General features: G+C 45.7%; 1 protein-coding gene across 3 annotated transcripts in view; it reads right to left on the reverse strand.

Annotated features, from left to right (window-relative positions):
• The window catches only part of DEPTOR (DEP domain containing MTOR interacting protein), a 78,165-nt gene extending 57,135 nt beyond the window's left edge, over positions 1 to 21,030 (reverse strand). The window contains exons 1-2 of one of the 3 annotated variants that reach the window (XM_041123027.1): positions 20,854 to 21,030; positions 20,569 to 20,664 (exon numbers count right to left, since the gene is read on the reverse strand). In XM_041123027.1, coding sequence (XP_040978961.1) covers positions 20,569 to 20,654 — 86 coding nt within the window. In that variant the 5' untranslated portion in view covers positions 20,655 to 20,664; positions 20,854 to 21,030. Of the gene's footprint in view, positions 1 to 20,568 lie in introns of all 3 variants that reach the window. The other 2 variants (XM_030011630.2, XM_041123026.1) reach the window with 2 other exon arrangements.
• Between the last annotated feature and the right edge of the window lie 1,764 nt (positions 21,031 to 22,794).

Below are 22,794 nucleotides of genomic sequence, written 5' to 3' on the forward strand. Positions count from 1 at the left end.
CCCTGCTGAAAGCATTTGATGATCATAGAATCATAGAATGGTTTGGGTTGGAAGGGACCTTTAAAGATCATCTACTTCCAACTCCCCTGCCATGGGCAGGGACACCTTCCGCTAGACCAGGTTGCTCAAAGCCCCATCCAACCTGGCCTTGAACACTGCCAGGGATGGGGCATCCACAGCCTCTCTGGGCAACCTGTTCCAGTGCCTCACCACCCTCACAGTGAAGAACTTCTTCCTTACATCTAATCTCAATCTACCCTCTTCCAGTTTAAAGCCACTACCCCTGGTCCTATCACTACATGCCCTTGTAAAAAGTCCCTTTCTGTGTTTCTTGTAGGCCCCCTTTAGGTACTGGAAGGCTACTGTAAGGTCTCCCTAGAGCGTTCTCCAGGCTGAACAACCCCAACTCTCTCAGCCTGTCTTCCTAAGAGACGTGCTCCAGCCCCCTGATCATCTTTGTGGCCCTCCTCTGGACTCGCTCCAACAGGTCCATGTCCTTCTTATGTTGGGAGCCCCAGAGCTGGAGGCAGTACTCCAGCTGAGGTCTCACAAGAGTGCAGTAGAGGGTGAGAATCACCATAATGTGTCATACTGCAGTAATATCTCAATTGCTTTTAGCAATTGTTTTCCATCTCTACACAAAACTCTTAACCAATTACTGTGCTGTGTAATCGTGAGCGTCATTAAGCACAAATAGCCAGTACCTGACAGGTAATAAAATGAGTAATAAAATACTTAGTGCTATGTACTATTGTTAACAAACCCAATTTTATATTGAGACTATGATTCAAGACTTTTACTCACTTCCAACAAATACGTAGGTTCATCTTAAAATGAGTATAGATGCAATACTCTTTCAATATACAGTATGTTGTATTAAAACCGTTACACTTTGTTTATCTCTTCCCATTCTAAATGAATAGCTTCCTTTTTTTCATGTTTAGTATAACTGCATTACTGGGTTTTATTTTTATTTTGAAGGAAGCTGTGAAAGCAGTAAGTGAAAAAATACTGACTAGAAAAGGCACTCTAATGAATTTCTTTAAATAAAAAAATAATCTAACCATATTTTGGCACTGGTTCGTGCTTTTTTTTACCTCCTACAGCTGGCAATACTGCAATATGCAAGATGTTACACTGACAGAAGACATGATTCAAGGGAGTTCTTTCCACTGTCTTCCAGAAGTCTATTGAAATCCAGTGGTTGACCACTAAACTATAAAATAAAACTGGAACTGATGCAAATTTTTAAACACTGAAAGTAATGATCCATTTCACTGGGTCACCTAGAGGTGATTAAATTGTTAGCAGTTGATCTTCACAAAGCAAAAATAGAAATGGAGGAACAGGTATGACTATGAAATGCAAGGCTGTGCACTAACAACAAAATGGTCTGCTGAAAACTGAGAACTTGGAGGGTAAAAGCAACAGAGAGTAAGAAAATGCTGAATATGCAGTAGCTAAACTTTCACTGATGTAGTGGGTTGACCCTGGCTGGACGCCAGGTGCCCACCAAATCTGTTCGATCACTCCCCCTCCTCAGCTGGACAGGGGAGAGAACATAGAACAAAGGGCTTGTGGGTTGGGACAGGGAGAGATCACTCACCAATTACCATCACGGGCAAAACAGACTCAGCTTGGGGAAAATTAACTCAATTTATTGCCAATCAACCAGAGGAAAGTAATGAGAAATAAAACCAAATCTCAGAACACCTTCCCTCCACCCCTCCCTTCCTCCTGGGCACAACTTCACTCATGGATTCTCCACGTAGCCACCCCCAGCGGCGCAGGGGGACGGGGAATGGGGTTTACGGTCAGTTCATCACATGTTATTTCTGCCGCTTCATCCTCCTCAGGGAGAGGACTCCTCGCACTCTTCCCCCACTCCAGCGTGGGGTCCCTCCCACGGGAGACAGTCCTCCACGAACTTCTCCAATGTGGGTCCTTCCCACGGGCTGCAGTTCTTCACGAACTGCTCCAGCGTGGGTCCCTTCCACGGCGTGCAGTCCTTCAGGAGCACACTGCTCCAGCGTGGGTCCCCTGCGGGGTCACAAGTCCTGCCAGAAAACCTGCTCCAGCGTGGGCTCCTCTCTCCACGGGGCCGCAGGTCCTGCCAGGAGCCTGCTCCAGCACGGGCTTCCCGCGGGGTCACAGCCTCCTTTGGGCACCCACCTGCTCCGGCGTGGGGTCCTCCCCGGGCTGCAGGTGGATATCTGCTCCACCATGGACCTCCCTGGGCTGCAGGGGGACAGCCTGCCTCACCATGGTCTTCCCCACAGGCTGCAGGGGAATCTCTGCTCCGGCGCCTGGAGCATCTCCTCCCCCTCCTTCTTCACTGACCTGGGGGTCTGCAGGGTTGTTTCTCTTACATGTTCTCACTCCTCTCTCCGGCTGCCATTTCTGTCTGTCCCAGCAACTTTTTTTTTTCTTCTTAAAAATGTTATCCCAGAGGCGTTACCACTATCGCTGATGGGCTCAGCCTTGGCCGGCGGCGGGTCCATCTTAGAGCCGGCTGGTATTGGCTCTGTTGGACACAGGGGAAGCTTCCAGCAGCTTCTTACAGAACCCACCCCTGTAACCCCCCCTGCTACCAAAACCTTGCCACACAAAGCCAATACAACTGACTACAGGCTATCGACAGGCTGAGACCATACAAACAGCAAAGGCAATCTTAGGTTGTACTAACTGAGATGTTTCCAGAAACGATGGGAAATCCAGTTGTTCATGTCATTGTATATAATACTACAGGACATCATCTAAATATTTTGTATTGTTCATGCCATCCTCATTCAAAAACGATAAGCCCAAAGAGACACAATGAAGCAGCACTACGCTGGTATGAGAAATGATGAGCCAGTCTCATGAACAGAGAGAAAAAGTTACTGGCTTGGGGGTCTAGCCTTATCTAAACAAAAAGTGAGAGGAACGGAATTGTTGTCTATAATCTTTCAGGTGAGTTAAAAGCAGAGTGCAGGAAAAGCTATTTAAGTCATGCTGAGTGATCCTAAGGTAAAAAGTAGACAAAGGTTTGGAGCAAAATTTTCTAATTGTTACTCGAGGCAAGAACTTACCTAACTTTTAGAGAACTGTAATAAATAAACTACGGGATCACGTGTTATAGTATTCTGCAGAAGACCTTAAGTCCTGTGTTTAATAATTACATGACTTTTACGCTAATTTCTATGAACAACCTTGGGAATACTACAGGGAGGAAGAATATCAGAGGCTGGCCTTTGAATGCACTATACCAGGACTCACAGCCTTTCTAAAGTCCTGTTTCATGTCAGCTGCAAAAAAGAAAAGTTCAAGCACTGCCTATATTAAGACATTTGCTGTTTATATTAAGGCTTTCAGTAAAAGTGGGTACGCAGATACACAGATATTCTTCATGTGCTTGCCAAGGCACAGGAGCTGTAAGTATGATGAGAGACGTCCGTATGTGTGAGTATGCTTCCCTGCTTTTGCAACAGGGTATTACTTGGTTTTCATTTTCACTGTGCAAGCATACAATAGTCCTTACGTGGCTGATTGAGAAGATAGGTATGTAACTGGCCTGCCATTACCATATAGTCAACACCAAACTAGTGGCATGTTTTCCTCCAATGTCTGAGGGAAATCCTATGACCTTTGTGATATACAACTGTCTCAAAAAATGGCTGGGGAACTGCTGTGAGGAAAGCCCATTAGCTGGCCAGCAGCAGGCATAGAGGCCAAGGGTCTGGTCTGCATCCTTGCTAAATCAAAGCGTAGAAGCCAGGAGGAGTTGCCATGGCTGAGGATCCCTCTCCCAGCACCATGGCCCAACTCTGCATTTTACCTTTGGGTGAAGCCTCTACATGCCTGTACTCAGTTGGCTTTCCTGCCTCCACATGCAACACCCACTCATCCCGCTGGGACCCAAATAATGAGGTTTGCAGGAACCTCCAGGCCCCCATCTGAGACCTTGTGAAGCTACCACGAAGAACCTGACTATATAGTCATAGTCACCCTGGTCTTTTCAAGCCTGGAATTTGTCTAATTTTATATAGCGGCATATGATTTTTTTTTAAATTTATTTATTGAAATAATATAGAGTATGTATTTATTAAAGTAAATAAATCAAAATAGGACAGAAGCCTAAATAGACTCATGTTACAGCCTTTTTCAGTTCCCTTAAGTTGTCATGTTTGCTTAAGAAAAACATTGTTTTGAGTGTAACATATAAGCCAGTATGACCTTCACAGCCAGCTGGAGGCAACAAATCAGTATAATCCTAATTAACATTCTGCTTATTTATATATGTTTTTCTTAAAGAGAAACCTGTAACATCCAATAAGGTTTCACTGTGAGTGCCAAATGAAAAAGAAGAAATTAATCACCATCTACAGAGAAAAAATGAAAAATATCTCAGAAAGCTATTGGTTGCCCCAAACTACACTGAATGAGTTCCAAACGCACCTATGCCAAATGGTAGCAATGATTTTACTCAACAATTCTGCAACATAACACTACTGTATTCATTTTTTAAACATAGCAAGAATTGCTCTCTGACACAAATGTTTTAATGATAAAGAACTGTCCTATCTATCTGCTTTAAATCTCTTTCTTTATCTGTCATACAAACATGCAACATAAAGAATTATGCTATATGAATTTAAGGGAATTACTCAATGGCATGAAGTTACTCACTGCTTAAATTCTGGCAGGCTAATGAAGAACTTTATCATTAAGGAAAATGTATTGATAAAAATCCTAGTTAAACACTAATTCTATTTAAAGGTTTTTACTTTTGCAAAAATCTAGCCTGGAGATGGTTTCTTTGGATGAGCTCAGCATTTTTCTGCATCTGATATATGATATGAACAGATACACAGCTGCTGCATAACAACTCGTTACGAATAGTTCCTTCTTGTCAGGATGCTATCAAGGATCTTGTCTTGTTTGATTAGGCCTTGTTAAATGTTCACAAGTAGATGAGCTTTGAAAAGATGAATGTTACTGAAGCGTTCTTCCTCTGCTTTTAAGATTAAATGGAATTTTTCCTTTAAAATACTAAATAAGTCAATAAGGTGCCCAGAGAAGTTCTGCTGCTCTACTGAACAGCTTGCTCCCATTGCTGGGCCATGTGTTTGCCATTTCTCATTCTAGGCAAAATTGCCTCTCCACACATGCAGAAAGCTCAGTGAACAGGTATTTATGTGCCCTGACAATAAATTCAAACCGTGACTTCTTACTACTTTAATAACTCAGAACATGCACCCTGATCCTTATTCACCAAGTAACGGCATCAGCTTTACATATGCTATCAGCCTCAGTTGAATGCTGGTAGACTTAGATTACAACAATATGGTTATGTTTACAACATGCTCCAAAGTCTGGGTCAGGCCTGAACTTGAATCCAAAACACATGTTGCACAGACGGTTAGGGATAGGCTTTAGATGGGCAACAGGACAAGAGGAGGTGAGAGGTCAGGGCCAGCGCTGTGCCTTTACACAGACTCAGATACTCACCTACCATCGGTGTAAATGACCCAACACTGTGTGTTAATCCTAAATTCAATTCATTTACTCAAGACGAGCCTTGACATCGCGTGTCCTGAAGAAAGGCAGGATCTGTAGGAACGTGGGTATGGTTGCTCCTCAGATGGTGTCGACAACCACGGCTGGGCAGATGGACCATGGGCACTTCTTCTTGTAGCTACCCAGACACGTGGAGGCATGCTAAAGAGTGTGCCAAGGTTTACTCCATTACTCGCCCTGGCTATCAAAGCACAATACAAACAGTGCCAATTAGGTCTTAATTTGAATGTAACTACAATGAGCTTTCTGAATGCTGAACTCTGCAAGATTTCACTCCATACGTAAGTAGGCTGTGCATATATGAACTGCTGAAACTGGAAAAGACTTGTGGCCACTGAAGACATGAAATCATTGATCAAGTGGCCAATACTTTTCTGTGCCTTCTTCCACAGGTCTGTCATTTTCTGAGGTGGAATACTGATATTTTACATGAAAAGATGTGCTGTGTACAGTCTTCAGCCTGCAAGCAAAGTCCACAATTTCCAGTCCACTAGAACTTTTCCTTAGCCACTATATGTTTAAATAAATTCTTCTTTCTGTGTTTACTGTGCTTCTCCTAAACAGTTTACGCAATCCTTTTTTCTTCCTCCTGTGCCCCAGTAATGTGTTTCCCAAGAGTACCGTTGTTACTGGCCTCATATAAACTCAGATGTTCCATATTCATCAGAAAAGAAATCAACACAGAATACAAACATATTTCATGTGAAATTACGTAGGATACACTGTTTCAGCTGGTGTTGATTTACAGATTTAACAAAAAAAAGTCATACGAAGTTCTTAATATATTAGTTTGGAGCAGCTCTGTAGCCAAAGTGAATGCAAGCAATGATCTTTCAACCACCACTGTTTGATTCATTACAGTAGGCCCAAAGTATAGCACTCAGAAAAACCACCACTTTACAGAAACCTAAAGTGATTGGATTTTCCCTGTTATGAAATATTTTTAAAGGATCTAGGCCTTGCAGCATTGTGATAAAGCACAACAGCATACAGAGAAAGCAAAAAATCTCATTGCTTTGTGCGTGTTGAAAGAGGTATTATTTTCAAAAAGGCAGGATAATGGTTGGGCACATGCCTGATTTAATCACGTCTTTGATTGCATCTGTGGAGGCAAGGGAATATATCTTATTACCTTCCAAATGGATTATCAGATAAGACATGCCCCTCCAAGGGAAGAAAGTGTTAACAGTTCGAATACCTTCTTGCCTCAACACGAGACTGAAAATCCACCTTCTACAAGCAAAGCTGGAGCTGCAGGACTATGGAAAACCAGGAATTTATGCACACAAATAAACTCCCAAACTGGGCCCTTTGTGCACAGTGTCAGAGCATCTGAGAGTGCTTGATCTGTTTGCTGAATCGCCATGCAGGCAGTGAGAACGGAGGAGCAGGTGGTTTGCCCTGAGATTACTGTTCCTCTTGTAATGCCAGCACGACATAGCCAGCAGGATTTCTGGCACTAATGTGATCTACTGGCCTTCCAGCATGTATTACTCTGTACACTGCCCCCAGTCTTTTCTCTATTCTCATCCTTCAAGGACTGATATAAAACCAGTATGTATGTCCTACATATGCGGTTGGTTTCTGTCCCCCAAGTGCCTAAGAAATGGATCTACAGATAACCTCACAGACACCCTGAAAATCTCTCTTGGTGGCAGAAAGAGTGGTGATGTTGACATCTCATGAATCTCACATGATCTGGGGTAAAATCCTGGCCTGACTGAAGACAGTGCAGTCAAAGGAATCAGGTTCTCACCTTCACATCTGCATAAAAAAATCAGTTGAAACAGAGAGATTTCAAAAGTTCTTGGGCATTCATTTGGAAGTGGATACACTTCTCATCCTTAAATTTGCTTGAAAAGCTGGACAATGTGAAAGGAGTGGCACTCTCCACCACCGCATTCGTTGTACAAACTAACCCAGCTGATTTTGCACTGAAATAGGTTAGGAAGTATTCTCACAAGCCCTCCCACCAGTGCAACTGAGTGAATAATAACCTCTGGTTACCAGCCAGTAACAAAATGCTGATAATATCAGCCACTACAGCTTAAAGAAGACATCACACTATGCCTTCATGAAATATAAAGTAATTCATGTTGGAAGGGACCTCTGGAGGTCATCTGGTCCAACGTATACTGAAAGCATGTCCAGTTAGTCCTAAGTTGCTCAGGGTCATGTCCAGGCAAGATTTTAGTATTTCCAAGCTTCTCCAGGCCCCTATTCCAATTTTTTACTTACCCTTATGGTGAATAATTCTTTCCAAATTTTGCCTACTGCCTCTCGTCCTATCCCTGTGCACCTTGGAGAAGACGTTCTCCCTGTTTCCCTACACCTTCTCGTTTAAGTAGTTGCAGCCAGCGCTAAGATCCCCCTGAGCCTTCTCTACTCTAGGCTGAGCAGACCCAGCCCTCAGCATCTCCTCGTACATCGTGTGCTCCAGCCCTCCTCCACCCCGAGAGCCAGCCCTCCTTGGGGCTTGCTCCAGTGCGTCAATGCATTTCTTGTACGAAGCCACCTTTTTGCTGTCTATTTTAGGTAATTGCATAATTTTGCATAAATTAAGGTTGACATAATAAGCTTTTAATAAACCTTGTTTTATTTCTTTTTGTTCAGTGTGCTTTTAAGAACCTACTTTCATTGCCTTGTCTAATCAGACAAGCAGCAGTATGATACCAATGGCTCCTGTTATGGAGCCATTTTTCTTGTCACAGAGATCTACTTATAAATTTAACCTTATCTATTTCTACCATTTCCCAAAAGACTTGAAAGGTCTGAGTTTGTCCAAATGCTATTAGTTTTGAAAATACTTTAATTGTCCACAAGTCTTTAAGCTTCTAGGCCCAAATAGTTCTCAAAATGGTATTTGTACAATCTCTTTTGGGATTTGTACATGATAATGCTACTTTTAGCTTCTTCACACTACAATTTCCCGTTTGCACTGACCAAGCAGCAAAATAGCAGTTTAAGGTAGGAGTTACTCCTTCTACATCCTACTAAAAATAGCTAGAGGAAAGTATAAGTTAATTACATCCTGAGCATCAGGAAACAATTAACAGCTTTCTATTATATCACCCTGATTTCTAAGCTATACAATTATATGCTATTGCAGAAAAGGATGTGTGACTACCAAGAGAAGGCTCTTTTCTGGAAAAAATGAAAGGCAATTGTTCCACTGCTGACAATCAGCACTAAAATAATGCTTAGCCAATATCTTTTCAGAAGTCATTTCCATTATTTGCAATCCTAACTTTGGGTGACGTGTTGGCCATATGTTGTCAGCTTCTCCTCCTAAAGAGGATGAGCATAAGTGCTGGACTCTGATTCTTCAGACAAGCACTCACAACTTCAGCTTCCTGTGAATATTCTGCAATACTCACTGGAATTAAATTAAAAATCATTGCTTTTACGAACTACATTGTAATTATCCCTTGTGTTAGGTTTGCGTCTTAAATCAGAGCTGAGAATGGCTTGCGAAAACACAAAGGAATACACAGGCTTGCCTTAAGCAGCCTCAGCGCTTTTAAGACATGAGTAACATGAAGAGCAACAGATACAACATACGAACACTTCTTTTTAACTCCTGCTGATAAACTCATTTGGCCCAATATGCAGGAAAGCGGTGCATACACAGAGTCAGCGGATTGCACAACAGTTCAGCTGAACACTAATAGAAACATTACAGCAATATACCTGTTTTGGCAATGGCCCTTTGTGTGAGAAGCAATGAAACAAACCCACATAAACCTCCACAACTCCAAGTCAAAGGCCACTGTGCTAGATGGTAGCTGTGCTACTGGGAGTGGGAGAATCTTCCCAAACCAGGATCCATAAAGGATAAACATGATAGTGCTGCTTATCAGCAGAAGAACTTTGGTCTCTGCAGATTCCTTGTGCAATGCACCTCCAGGAGAGCCGTACTTCTCTCCCAGAAAGTTCAAGTTCTGTTCCAAGTTCTCTTACCCTATCATCTTACACCTCAAGGTTTCTTCTATGCACTGTCCTTGACAAACATCGTTTTGTCTGGCTCTTATTTATCTGGAATGCTCTTGGAAAGATAGTTTCCACAGCTCTTGATCTCAATAAGGTTGCCCATCTCCCTCATTCCTTCCACTGCCTCCACCTCTTCTGTCACATCAAACACAGCATTACCATGCTTATCTTCACTTTCAAGCTCCCACCTTTGCTATCACTGTCTCTCAGGTGGTGTTGGCTTTTGCTCTGACTGGCCATTTAGTTCCAGTTTTGCCATTTGGTTTTAAATCTTCAAGCGAGCATCTTTGCGCTTGCTGCCTTAATACACAGGAGGCACCCTCACCCAAACAGCCACAGAGCTGTCTGGATGTAGACCCCCAAATCCCATCCAGCACTGCTATGATCTCCACCAAAAACTTGACATCTAAATAGCGGGTTGGGCAGGGGAAGAACGGATGAAAGGGGCGAGAAGGGGCTCCTGGCCTGGCACAGTTGTGCTTTAACATCAGGGTTTGCCTCCATCAGAAGCCAATCTCACTATAGGGTCCCCCAGTAGAAGGGGGGTCTGTGGGGCTCCTCACCCCCGACCCCAGGCCAGCTGACCTTACCCTTTGCACTGTCACTGGTGCTAGTCTGACATGACGGTAACCTGGCTGAGCTCCCCAGACCGCTCACCACGGGGTCAGACACGCACCAACGCAGCAGCACCAGGCCACGCAGCAGGAGCCCCGATCCAGAGGAGCCGGGCTGCCCTGCTCTGCAGCAGCAGCTAGACACGTCGGCTCAACGCCGCTGTAAAACCCACGGCATGACTTACAGTCCACCGGTTCTCCACAGAAACCAGAAAACTCTCATTTGTCTGCAAATCCCTGTGACACAGCTGTGGTAGCCCATGTAATCACCCACACAATTGCAAGGAAATGGAGAAATATGGCCTTGTTGTGTGAAAATCAGCTTCTATATTTGCTCTGAATTAGCAAGCCCAATCAGGCATATTTTTTTAATTATTCGTAAATGCACCTTTGAGATCTGAATGCATTTACTTGATCGAGGCACTGCTAAGAAGCAAACTATGAAGACTGTAAAATTATAGGGCTGATAATTAAGGTAGGGGGTTACATTCTGAAGTAGTGCTGTCACATCAGCAGCACTGCGATGTGCTGGTCATATAAATTACATAGTACAAATTTCAAAACATATGAAATGTCAGTATTTGTCTCTAGTCATGCACAATACCCTGACAAGAGTGCAGAAGGAAAGGTAAAAACCTTGAAAGAGAAATAATCTAGGAAAATTGCAAACATAGTTTCTGCTCCTATCTGGTAACAACATGTGCATTGTGCATTTAAACTCAACATGATTTTTATAGTCTGTCTTCTACTGGAATCTGAAGTTTTTTAATGGGAATCCAGCAAATGTCTGACCCACGTTGAGCTTAGGCAAATTAAGCACTGAGGGGGTGGCCAAGCAAACCCAGCAGTGGCTGCTGCCACCATTCCCTCTCTCTCTGTCCTTGACCACGAGTTTCTGCCGGCTCCCTCACCCGTGCTGGCACTGATCTGACCTCATGCTGAGCCTGTTTAGAAAGTTAAATTTTTCTTATTTGGCTTCAGCTGCTTTAGTCGCCTGAACTTCTGATCCCAGACAAATGCCAGTGCACAGTGCGACAGAAGTGATAAAAGCGGGGCAGTAGCAGCCTGCAGTTAGACCTGCCATATCAGAAAACCGCAGCCTTAAACTGTAGTCCAGTGACGTGGAGTAAACCAGCACCCATTTCTCCCCGCCCCGCACTTCTTCAGAGAAACCTTTTATGTGGTCATGTGGTAAATTGGTTTGTAAAACTGACCCAACTGAAATATCAGCCATCCAAAAGCCCTGCTGATCACTTCCCCAGTGCACGTGTGCTGGTTTTGCCTGGGCTAGAGTTAATTTTCTTCATAGTAGCTGGTATGGGGCCATCTTTTGGGTTTGGGCTGGAAACAGTGTTGATAACACAGGGTTGTTCTAGTTACTGCTGAGCAGTGCTTACACAGAGCCAAGGCCTTTTCTGTTTCTCACCCCACCCCACCAGCGAGTAGGCTGGGGGTGCACAAGAAGGTGGGGGGGACACAGGTGGGACAGCTGACCCCCACTGACCAAAGGGATATTCCAGACCATAGGACGTCATGCTCAGCATATAAAGCTGGGGGAAGAAAAAGGAAGAGGGGACGTTCAGAGTGACGGCATTTGTCTTCCCAAGTAACTGATACACGTGATGGAGCCCTGCTTTCCTGGAGATGGCTGAACACCTGCCTGCCCATGGGAAGTGGTGAATGAATTCCTTGTTTTGCTTTACTTGTGCATGCAGCTTTTGCTTTACCTATAAAACTGTCTTTATCTCAACCCATGATTTTTCTCACTCTTACCCTTCCGATTCTTTCCTCCATCCCACCGGGGAGGAGTGAATGAGCGGCTGTGTGGTGCTTAGTTGCCAGCTGGGGTTAAACCACGACAGCAGGTTACCGTATGGTGATGGTCCAGAGATGCTTAAGCCAGTCCGAAGCAGCGGAAGCACAGAGGAGGGAACCAGGAGGCAGAAAAACCTATGCTGGTGTGGGTACAAGAAAGAGAGGACCACTGCTTTCAGTAGCAGTACTAGCTCAAAGTTTTAGCTGTCCAAACTATTAGCCCCTCTCTGCCTCTCTAGCTCCAGGCATACCTGGATCCCTGTGTAGCCGTACCATGACAAAAAGAGCCCTGCTGAGGAACACAGAAACAGATGTAACAGAAGCAGACCTGCCTGAGGAGGCTCCTTTGACTTCACAGGTTTCTCTAGAGCCTGAGTGAGCTTGTGACACAGTCTGTGGGTTATCTTTTCCCTTTCTCCGTGCTTCCATGCAACTCAATGCTTCAGAGTTTTAAAAAAATAACAGAGCAAGATTGCACATTATTTTACTTCCACTCCTGCTATAGCACCCTCCTGGCAGTGTAGGTTTAAATATTTTATTTTTCTTTAACTCTGCAATCAGTTTTATTCTTTCTGCTGCAAGGAACAAAAGTATATTCGCAATACAGTCATTTCTCCTTAAGGCCACAGGAAAAATGTGGGATTCAAGGGAAAGGTCAAATCTCCAAACAGTTAAAAAAATTTTTTTAAAAAGGCATTACTGTTAATATTTATGAAAGTGATTAAAAATCCCTTCTCAGCTTTCCTTCTGCTATCTAGTGAAGGCAAACTGCCTTTGTAAATCTGTCTCTCCATTCCATTATAATACCAATAGTCTTAGTTGAAGCAGTGTAACTAAAGACCCTTGTAAGCCTGTGTTCAAATAGGTTTAAGCTGTATTTAATTCCAGTGGTTAATACATTAAAATTGTTTAAAATATGTGGTTTATATGTCCTGCTCTTGCTTAAGAAAAGAAAACCAGGAACAACCCATGACTAACATGCGAAGTGCATCCTTCACTCAAAAAACGGCAGTGGTTCTGCCGAGACCTGAAGCTTTGCAGTTTCTGTCTTTATTAACCTTTAGAGCCTCGATGCAGTTTTTCTTCAGGGACCAGGTACACAAACCAAACCTGCTTAGCTCTTGCTTCTTACCCAGCCTTTCACGCCTTTGCCAATTCTTCATCAGTTAGTTTAATCTCTTCCCACAAAAGTTTATTTTGAGGAGATGACTGTATTCAACCCTGGCCTTGAACACAGGAAAAAAAGTATCTTTCATTTAGCAAAAGGACTCACACAAGCCTGCTCTGCCAGGAAGAAAGAGGCAAAAGCGTTAACCACAATACAAGTGTTACGAAAATAAAAAACAGACTAAGTGGCAAGAAAGATAGAAGGGCCCAGAGCCTCAGGAGGGAATGTCTGTTTCTGAGAGCAGATCCTAAGCCAAGAGCTACCACCCAAGCCAGCACTCAGTGCCTGGGCACTTTGTGATGGGGATGACGAAGTCTGTGTCAGGAACTTAGCTGGACTGCGGAGAAGCTCACGTTTGCTGCTGTGACAATATCCTTCACTTTCTTAAGTTTTACATCACAGGAAGTACTGAAATTCTTTACGTTTTACATTTCAAAAAGTACTGGAGTCTACAGATACAAGAAATACCTCAATTAAAATGAAATGCACTGATTCCTTCCTAGTCCTTGTCCATTTATCCAATAGTGAAAGCTGGTTGACCTCCCTCCTGGCTTCAGTCTGGTCTCTCACTCTACAGATGTGACTGTGGAGGGAGAAAAGAGCGGATCCTTTCCTGAACACGGTACCCAGAGCTCCCCACCCATCCTGGCACACACAGTACCACCTCTCCATCTCCACATTTGGGAGGTATTTTTCTTTGCGCTTTCGGGATGCCACGCTTGGGCTCGGTGTCTGACCTCCCAAACCAGAAATCCCAATCCCAACAGAGTCCCACTTTGGTTCCCCAAGTTTGGCAGCTTCACACAGACCTTCCCTCACCAGCCAGAGCCCACTACTGCTGCAAGAAACTGCTACAAATTGCAGCCAAGATTTGTGTTGCAAGGACTTTATTTTTCTTCAGAGCATACAGTGCCTACCCTTGCCAGGACCTGATAAATAGCTCAAATTCCTAAGCGCTATCGCTACACAAATAGTAAATAATAATGACAAGCCATAGTACTTCTCTGTCATGGTGCCAGCCTATGGGCACTGCCCCCACAGGAGCAGGGATCGTGTAGTAAATGCAAAGCTAGATTGCTTTTGGCACATTAATTCTGCCTTCCCTGCACGAGCATCAACATCAAAACAGTTTCCTTCACCTGTTCATAGGCTGCTCCTCTAACATAAAATAAATAAAAATATTCTTGCACATGCTACACCCATCCAGGATCCTTTGCTTGCCTGCTGATCTCTGCTAACCTGAGACAAAAGTTAATGATTGACTCCATCTGGAATGGAATACATAAAATATACAGCACAAACCACCCATACAACATCCGCCTTCTTGTGTACATAGCGAAAGAGCGATCACTATTTGCACATGCATTGTTAACTACTTGATCTCTGAGTTGTGCTTGAGGAAAGCTGCTGACGGGAACGAGTGAATTATTAAAAGGCATAGCTTAAGGGAAAGAACTGAGCAAACAAAAGCCTTACGTCTTGATTTCTACAAATGTTGAATAGCCACAAATTTTACTGAAGGACATGAGAAACTGAGATTCCTGGCCCAGAAATCATATACATACACATATACATATACGCATATATATGCATGCTTATGTATACCTATGGGACTTGATGCCATTAAAATTAGTACAAACGGGCAAGACTGAAACACATGAGAAGGTGCACCAGGTATCAAAGATTCTAGAAAAAATGAACATATAAATTTGAGAAACACATGCTTTTTATAAAATTAAAATAATTTATATTAATTAAAATATATAATTGAAAGTGTTGTGATAGGGTAGAGTTAGTAGGAAACTTCTTGATTTCACAGCACTTCATTTTGCAGCTCTACCAACCTTCACTTTGAAACCTTTTCTTTCAGTGTATCACTCTGGTGGAAACTCACAGAGAAGATATTGACAATTTTTTGGTTGCTTGATTTTGGAAAACAAATTAATGAAAGTGAAATTATTTGGACAGAGAGTTCTGGAGCACTCTGTTCCACAGAGATCTGATGATACAATCTCCTATGTCCTATCTGCCCTGAAGAAGTCAGCGGACAAGAGCCTCCTCAAGTGAGACAACTGAAAACTATTTTTTTCAGGGTTAGCTTTGAGCCCGATCAGTAGCACTTGGCTAAGGGAAATGCAGCCACTGGTGGAGAACTAAGGAGGCTGCAAGAACAAGGTGCAGGGGGTAGAAAAACACATCATCCCTTTAGGTGGAAGTACAATATTGGATTGGCTTAGGCAGATTACAAAATCTCATCTTAACGAATTCTGTCTCTAAAAATGGCATATAGGTTTGTTTAATATCTGAAGATCAGTGAGGACCTGACTTGAGAAGAAGTGACCTCTAGACAATTTTGTATCTTAAATCCTTACATTCCTTTGAGCGTATAAGCTTACACAGTTGTAGCAGTGCATCACTAGAGTGTTAATATACTTTCGAACACAGTGATAGCATTTAATAAATTATGGAACTATATGGTTAATATTTTTCTATATTATAGCAATACATTAGAGGTAAGGCTCTCTTGATTATATTTCTCTAGAAACTGTTACTGTTATGTGCCCCGGGTTCTTTGCACCTTAGAGTGCCAATGAACTTTTGAACCTTACCACTGTGAAAAAGGTTGACTATTTATTGCTCAGAATAAGAAAAACATTTATGGACCTGTTGGTGCTATCACCCTTCAGAAGCTAATGACTCTGAAAGTTATGCACTCCAATATGTTAAGAAGTTTTCTTAAAGTGATAATCTTCCTGAAGTGAGACCTTTGGAAGACCAGTGAATACTGGTTTTGACATGTCTTGCAGCTTCAAAACATATAGCTGTTTACCATGTAAAACCTCTTTTGTAAGATGAAACTCATATAAAAACTCTGACAAAAAGGCAAACAAATTTCTGTTGAACCATACCTTGCATTTTGTCTCTTCTGAAAGAAAGAGAAATCTCTAAGAAACATGCTTCGTATTTCCCTAAGCAGAAAGAAAGAAGATGCTGAATTATAAGAACTATTCTATCAAAAGCACTGGCTCATCTAACAAGTTTCCTAATTATTTACCCAACTATTTAACATAAGTGTGAATCAGCAAAGGTGTTGCTTCTTGTAAAGGCTGGTGATAAAGAGGTATCCAAAAGTGTGCAGAGACATCAAACGTCATTCAAGTTACACCTACTACAGAGAACTGCACCATATATACAATTGCAATTTCTGATTTAAAAAAAAAAAAAAAAGGTGCTCTTTTAATATTGCTGTTTGGACAACTGAAGCCTGAAGACACCCTGAATGACTAGGCATATTTTCTGCAAGAAATGAGGGACTCTTGGAAGATGTACCAGATTTTGGTGACAATCTGGCATCAAGAACCAGTTAGCAGACAAGGAAGATTTCAGACACCCCTGACTTGTAAGACAGGCAGCCAGCATGTATATCAAAACATGCCCATTGAAACTGCTTTTGGTTGCCAGAGGCAAGATTCAGCTCTAACTAAGTTAATGCTCAAACTCAGACAGAGATATTTTAATCCTTCTGCCAAACAGTGCTGAAACGGGCACAACCTGTTGCCTTCGACCGGGAGGGAAATGAGCCTGGAATCGCTCTGCTTCCGATAAAATTCTTGTTGACTTCGGTAGTGCTGTTCTACGTTCCCGTTATTATGTTTCCAACAATGACTATCCAAAGCACTACGGCTGTGACACGTTCCTTCAGGCACAGCCAGCGAGACCGAGGGAGCTCAGGGCCATTCGCTTCGCCGGGGCTGCCCCCAGGCAAGTGTTTGCAGGCAGGGACATAGCGGGGTGCAGGCTTCGAAGGGCTCTCCCAGTGCCAAGGAAGCTGAAGGCCCCGTGAGCCTCTCGAGCAGAGCTCGCACTTTCTTCAGGAGACGGGTCCATACCCCTTACTTGTAACTTATGGAGCCTTTTAAGGGCAGCTCTGTTGCAGGCATCCTCCAAAGAGCGAGCTCACCACTGAACAGCTACAGGGTCTCTGAAACTGCAGCAGAACAGAGGGAAGAGCTGGGGGTTTGGGTGGTTGGAGCTGTCAGGCAGTTTGTCCTTGCAGGGCTGTCGGTGCCTGGAAAGCCCACAGCTGGATCGTGCCCATCGCAGCTCTCGCCTTGCTCCTCCTAGTCTTCTGCACGGCAGAGAGAAGCTGCCAAAAGGTCTGTCCTGAAGTGCCACACTGCTGAGATCTTTTGCTTTGTTTCATGGCTGTCAGCTTGATAATTAAAAGGCCTATCAAGAGCCAAACTTCAGAAGTCCTCACTTTAAAAATTATGTTCCCATTAACCAAAAGTAAAAGCTAGTTAGGTATTCACTCAGCCAGCTACCGGGATTAGAGGCAGAGGACGCTACTGAATGTAAAAATTTACCACATTAGCTAAAATATAGCTCAAGGTCCTGTTTCTTTTTCCATAAATCATGCCACCCATGGACCAGGATTTACATCACGGTTTCAACTCCCACAAACCGCTCATGACTGAAGCTGGTGGGTGCAAGCCCAGAGCCAGCATTTGCCAGCTGACGTAGCACACAGCGGGGCAGAGGCTCCTGACCTCGCAAAGGAGAAACACAGATCACAAGCAACTGAAGGACAGTAACAAGAAGGACAAAACTCTTTGGCCTCCTCCTCTCCCTCCCCTAGCCAGCTTGCACTTGCCTGGGGAGGGGAAGGGGGCACAGGGCTTCCATCCCCACTGCCAGCACTGCCAGCGTGCAAAGCCAGGCTTGCCAAGGTGCTGTTCAGATGAATTCAGCCCTTACTGCATGAAGAAGTCCCTGCCAGAGAGGGACAGATGTGCAACAAACAGGCCACACGAATGGGGGCTATGAGGCAATATGTGAGGCTGGGGTGAGACTGGCAATAGGAACTTTGTAAGGAATTTAAATCAAGCACCTCTCATAAGTATTTGAGTTTGGGCACATGCACTGTTTGGTCTAGTACAGGAGTGCTTTAAATACCTACATTCGGTTGGCTTTGTGTAAGCCACACCATGCTCACAGTTTCGTTTTACACTTTTACTCCTAAGTGTTCATCTTGCAGTATACAACACTTGCTCATATGCACTTTCACCCAAATACACACATAATCACCTGTCTGGCTGCATCACTCCTGCTGGGGGCTTATCTGGCATTTGTAAGCATCACTAAGAATAGAGTACAGTATGTTTCCTTGAGTGCGTGTGCTGGTTTTCTATCATCTGTTTGCCTGCCCCAAAAGCTGCTGAGATAGCCTGTCTTTGATCCTGAAAATCCTCCACAATTTCATTTAGCCTTAACAATTAGACACCTTTCTTGGACAGGAAAAGAGAAGCTTTAAATGCAGGGTTGGCTAAAACTTGTCTACCGGCCAGTTTTCTATTGCGTATTTGGTGGCTTTTATGGTCTGGAAAACTGAAGACAACTAACACTTTGCATAGAGTATCCTGACAGAGAAACAGAACAAAGCTATCAAAAAACTGGGGGAAGAGAGACAATTTTGGGTGCAGTTTCACAAGAGGGTTCCAGCTGACCCAACACCTCACTGCTGCCAAAATGAGAGATCTTGCTTCTTCTCCGCTACCTCCTCTTCCTGCTCCTGGCTCCACATTCCCACCACCTATCTTCTGTGGGTTCCAGCAGTCAGCAGCTCAGAAAACTAACTTACCTACTGCGTCGCCGCATTGGATCTGCTCCCAGGAAGGTGCAAGAAGTATGCAAGCGGCACGAGGGAGGAGGTGGGACTACACAGCTGGGAGTGGGGAGTAGGAAAAGGGTCAGGGAGAGAGTGGATCTCCCCATTCAGCAGTAGCTAGACATTATGCAGGCTGAGCTGTTCGTGAAACCACAGTCCAAGGAGATCTAGGCCACTTCCTACAGATTCGCAAAGGACTGTCCATAGGTAACTTCACAGGACGGGGAATAATTATTTTGTATCTGTAGATAGTCCTGCCCCAAAACAGCACCATATTTCATTACCTTAATAAATCAGATGGCAAATGTCATGCTTGATTGTGAGACTAATGAGCTGATTCCAGGAGCCAGATTTCTTGAAATTTCCTCAGTCTTCTCCTTCCCGAAAGATTGCAAAGCTTTTGCTTTTACATTTAACTATGAGGGGTATAAAAATATTAATGTGATCTTCATAGAAATGTTGTATTAGCCTTCGATCTTCCAACTTCTAGTCAGATAAATTAAGAACAGCAGGATTCTTATCAGGCACTTGGATGAACAACTCTGCACTAAGTCCACCACGCAGAGCCTGTGTGCCGGTGCACCCTGTCACCCTAGGTTTCACTTCAGGCTACTTTGAAGAGGAATCTCAAGCTTAGAGCACACACTGGTGTGTACTGGAGCCAGACCACTAAAACAACTTTTAATCCCCAAACACAGATATCACCGGTGTGCATCACAAGGTGTCAATGGTCCTCACCATGTGGATCCGACCAGTAACAATGTCAGCGTCTGTACTAGCAGCAATGATGGCACCTCCTAAATCAAGCAACATTTCTATCATTTTGCAGTGTTTGTCTGGCATTTGAGCAAAAAGTTCAAAGAAAATTCAAGCAAAAACTACTGGGAAAATATTTCTACAATCTCTTTCTAGCTACACATATAACACATGATAAAAATAGGATTTTTCTTCCTGAATCACAAGATGTTCCATCTACAAGCCGAAAGTCTTAAAATTTCTTTTTCTCCTCTGTAGTGTATGGGTACAGATGGCACACTAAATACATCACAGAAATTAAAAATTAACTGAGTCAGGCATTTTTGTTAACGGTTTCTGTGCTGCGCACAACTCCAGTCACACAGCACTGTTAATTACTGCTGGCACTGACAGTAGGGATCCCCTTCCATCTGCTGGGACCAGCTGATGCAAAATAAAAACAAGCCCTTGGAATAAGGAGCACCTCTGCAGGGTCACTGCCCGGCACCGCTGCGGGAGCCGGAGAGCACATGGCGTTTGTGCAGGAGCGGTTCCCTGCGCTCTGCTTATTTCTCGCTGGAGTGCTGAAACACTTTATGGCTTATGGTTTCTTTGGGGTTTTTTTTCCTCTTTAAAGATGCAACTCTCCCTCTGCATCGCTTAATCCCTTTAGCGATGCTGCAGCCTTTCCCCCAGACGCCTCCTATCCCACGCAGGGGAGCAAAGGTGCCCGGGGCAGAAGACCCCCGAGGCGGTGACTTACCTCCCCGGGCTGGCAGCGTCGGCTGCCACCTCCCCTCCTCCTCCTCCTCCTCCTCCTCCTCCTCTTCCTCCTCGCTGCGGAAAGCGGGGCCGGAGCCCGGGGACGCGCTGGAAGCAGGGCAGGTGCTCCGGTGCAAGGGAAGCCCGAGGGGACAGACCCTCGCCCTCCGCCCCGCAGATCCCCCTCCCGCCTTTCGGGGGGGCCGCAGAGGTGGTGGTTGCGGGGGGGGGGGGGGGGGGGGAGAGGCACCGCTTACCGGAGCTGCTCGCCGGTGAGCAGGACCTCGGCCATGTGCTCCAGCTCCGCCGCTTTCTGCTGCATGCTGCTCATGCCCTCCTCCATCGCCGCCGGCCTGCGGGCGCAGCACCGCCGGGTGAGGGGGGACCGGGGACCCGCCGCCCGCCGCCGCCCCCGGCCGCGCTGCCCCCGCTGGCAGCTCCGCGGGGCGCCTCCCGCCCGGCCCCGGCGGCCGCAGAGCCTGTCGCCGGGGGCGGGGGGGGTGCGAGGGCAGCGGCAGCCTGCCCCCGCCGCTTCGGCTCACCTGAGCGGGGCAGGTCACTTTTCCCCTCGGCAGGCTCGGATCCCCCCCCCCCCCCCCCCCCTGCCCGCTTCCCGTGTTATTGTGTCACAGGCAGGCGGAGAAACACATGGCTGCAGCCGCCGCAGCCGCAGCCAGCCTCGCCGAGGCAGCAGCGTCCCCCCCCGGCTGTCACACGGCAGGGTCGGCGCTGCCGGCCCCCGCGGGAAGGGGCCGGCTCCCCGCCGGCGGCTGCGAGACGAGCGGCGGCCGCCTCGGCACCCCCCCCCCCCCCCTCCGGCCCCGCCGCGGCGAGGGCAGCTCCGCCGCTCCCCTCCCCGCCCGCCCCGGGGCCGGGGCAGACGGCGGCCGCGCACGGAGGAGCGCAGCCCTCCCTCCCCTCCCGTGACTCCCTTCCCGCGGGTGCGAAGACCCCGCGGCCTCTTTCCCGGGGGGCGACCGGCGCTCGGGAGGAGCCGGCCCGGCTGGGCGGGCGGGCGCTGGTCGGCGCTGGGCCGCCGGCTCCGCTGGGATGCTGCTGCAGCCCGCTCCGGTAGTGCGAGCTGTGCCTTGGCAGTTCTCCTTAGGGATACTGGGGGGGGGGGGGGGGGGGGAGCCGGTCAGAGAGGGAGCTCTTGGTCCGGATTTTCACCCTCAAAAACTGCTGCTGCCCTCCTGCTGTCCGGATTTCTGTTCATCTGCTACCCAGGGGTTATTTTCAGACATCGGTCCCCTGCCCACCTCGCCTCTTTGTCTCCAGGTGACAGCGGGTGCAGAATTCTTGGGAGGGCAGAGGAGCATTTAGTCTTGGCAATGGGAAGTGAATTGCAAGGTCGTGAGCACTGTTTGTCAACGTTTTTGATGGGGGGGGAAAAAAAAACAGGCAGAGGCATCATCTGCAGTGGTCCAACCATGGTTTTCATTTACAAACACGTGCAATTAAGATATACCTTGATTGCCTACTCATTGCCTTTACTTCTGCCCGCACATACTCTGTGTGCATGGAAACTGCATGTGCTTAAGTGTTTGCAATATTGTCACCATTTCAGGACCAAGACCATCGTTTCAGAACCAAGAGAAGAACTAAGAGGGAATCAAGTGAACCTAGTAGAAGCCAGGCTGCAAACAACGGGAAAGAGGTGGTTCTCTACACAGTCCACAGTGGACTTGCAGTGTTTATTACCAAATGAGGCTCTGGATGGGAAAGAATGGACTTGGAGTCAAGGAAAAAATGGACAAGTACTCGGAAAAGAAATCTACAGAGGGTTGCTAAGCTGACAGCGGCCACATCCAGCTCAGGAAATTCTCTGTGCTAAAAATAATTGGAAGCTAGGCAAGCACTTGTGAGACGTTTCATACATGCTTTCCCTCCTGTTCCCTAAACATTATTTATAGCCACTTGTGAGATGAATACTGGACTAGATGGACCTTTGGTTCAACGCAGTATAGTTGTTTTAGTGAGCACCTTTCATAGAATCATAGAATCACACAATCATTTAGGTTGGAAAAGACCTTTAAGATCATCGAGTCCAACCATAAACCTAACACTGCCAAGTCCACCACTAAACCATGTCCCTAAGCACCACATCTACACGTCTTTTAAATACCTCCAGGGATGGTGACTCCACCACTTCCCTGGGCAGCCTGTTCCAATGCTTGGCAACCCTTTCAGTGAAGAAATTTTTCCTTATATCCAATCTAAACCTCCCCTGGCGCAACTTGAGGCCATTTCCTCTTGTCCTATTGCTTGTTACTTGGGAGAAGAGACCGACACCCACCTCGCGACAACCTCCTTTCAGGTAGTTGTAGAGAGCGATAAGGTCTCCCCTCAGCCTCCTTTTCTCCAGACTAAACAACCCCAGTTCCCTCAGCCGCTCCTCATTACACTTGTGCTCCAGGTCCCTCACCACCTTGGTTGCCCTTCTCTGGGCACGCTCCAGCACCTCCATGTCTTTCCTGTAGTGA

This window comes from Aquila chrysaetos, chromosome 4, assembly GCF_900496995.4.
Source record: "Aquila chrysaetos chrysaetos chromosome 4, bAquChr1.4, whole genome shotgun sequence".
Classification (NCBI taxonomy): domain Eukaryota; kingdom Metazoa; phylum Chordata; class Aves; order Accipitriformes; family Accipitridae; genus Aquila; species Aquila chrysaetos.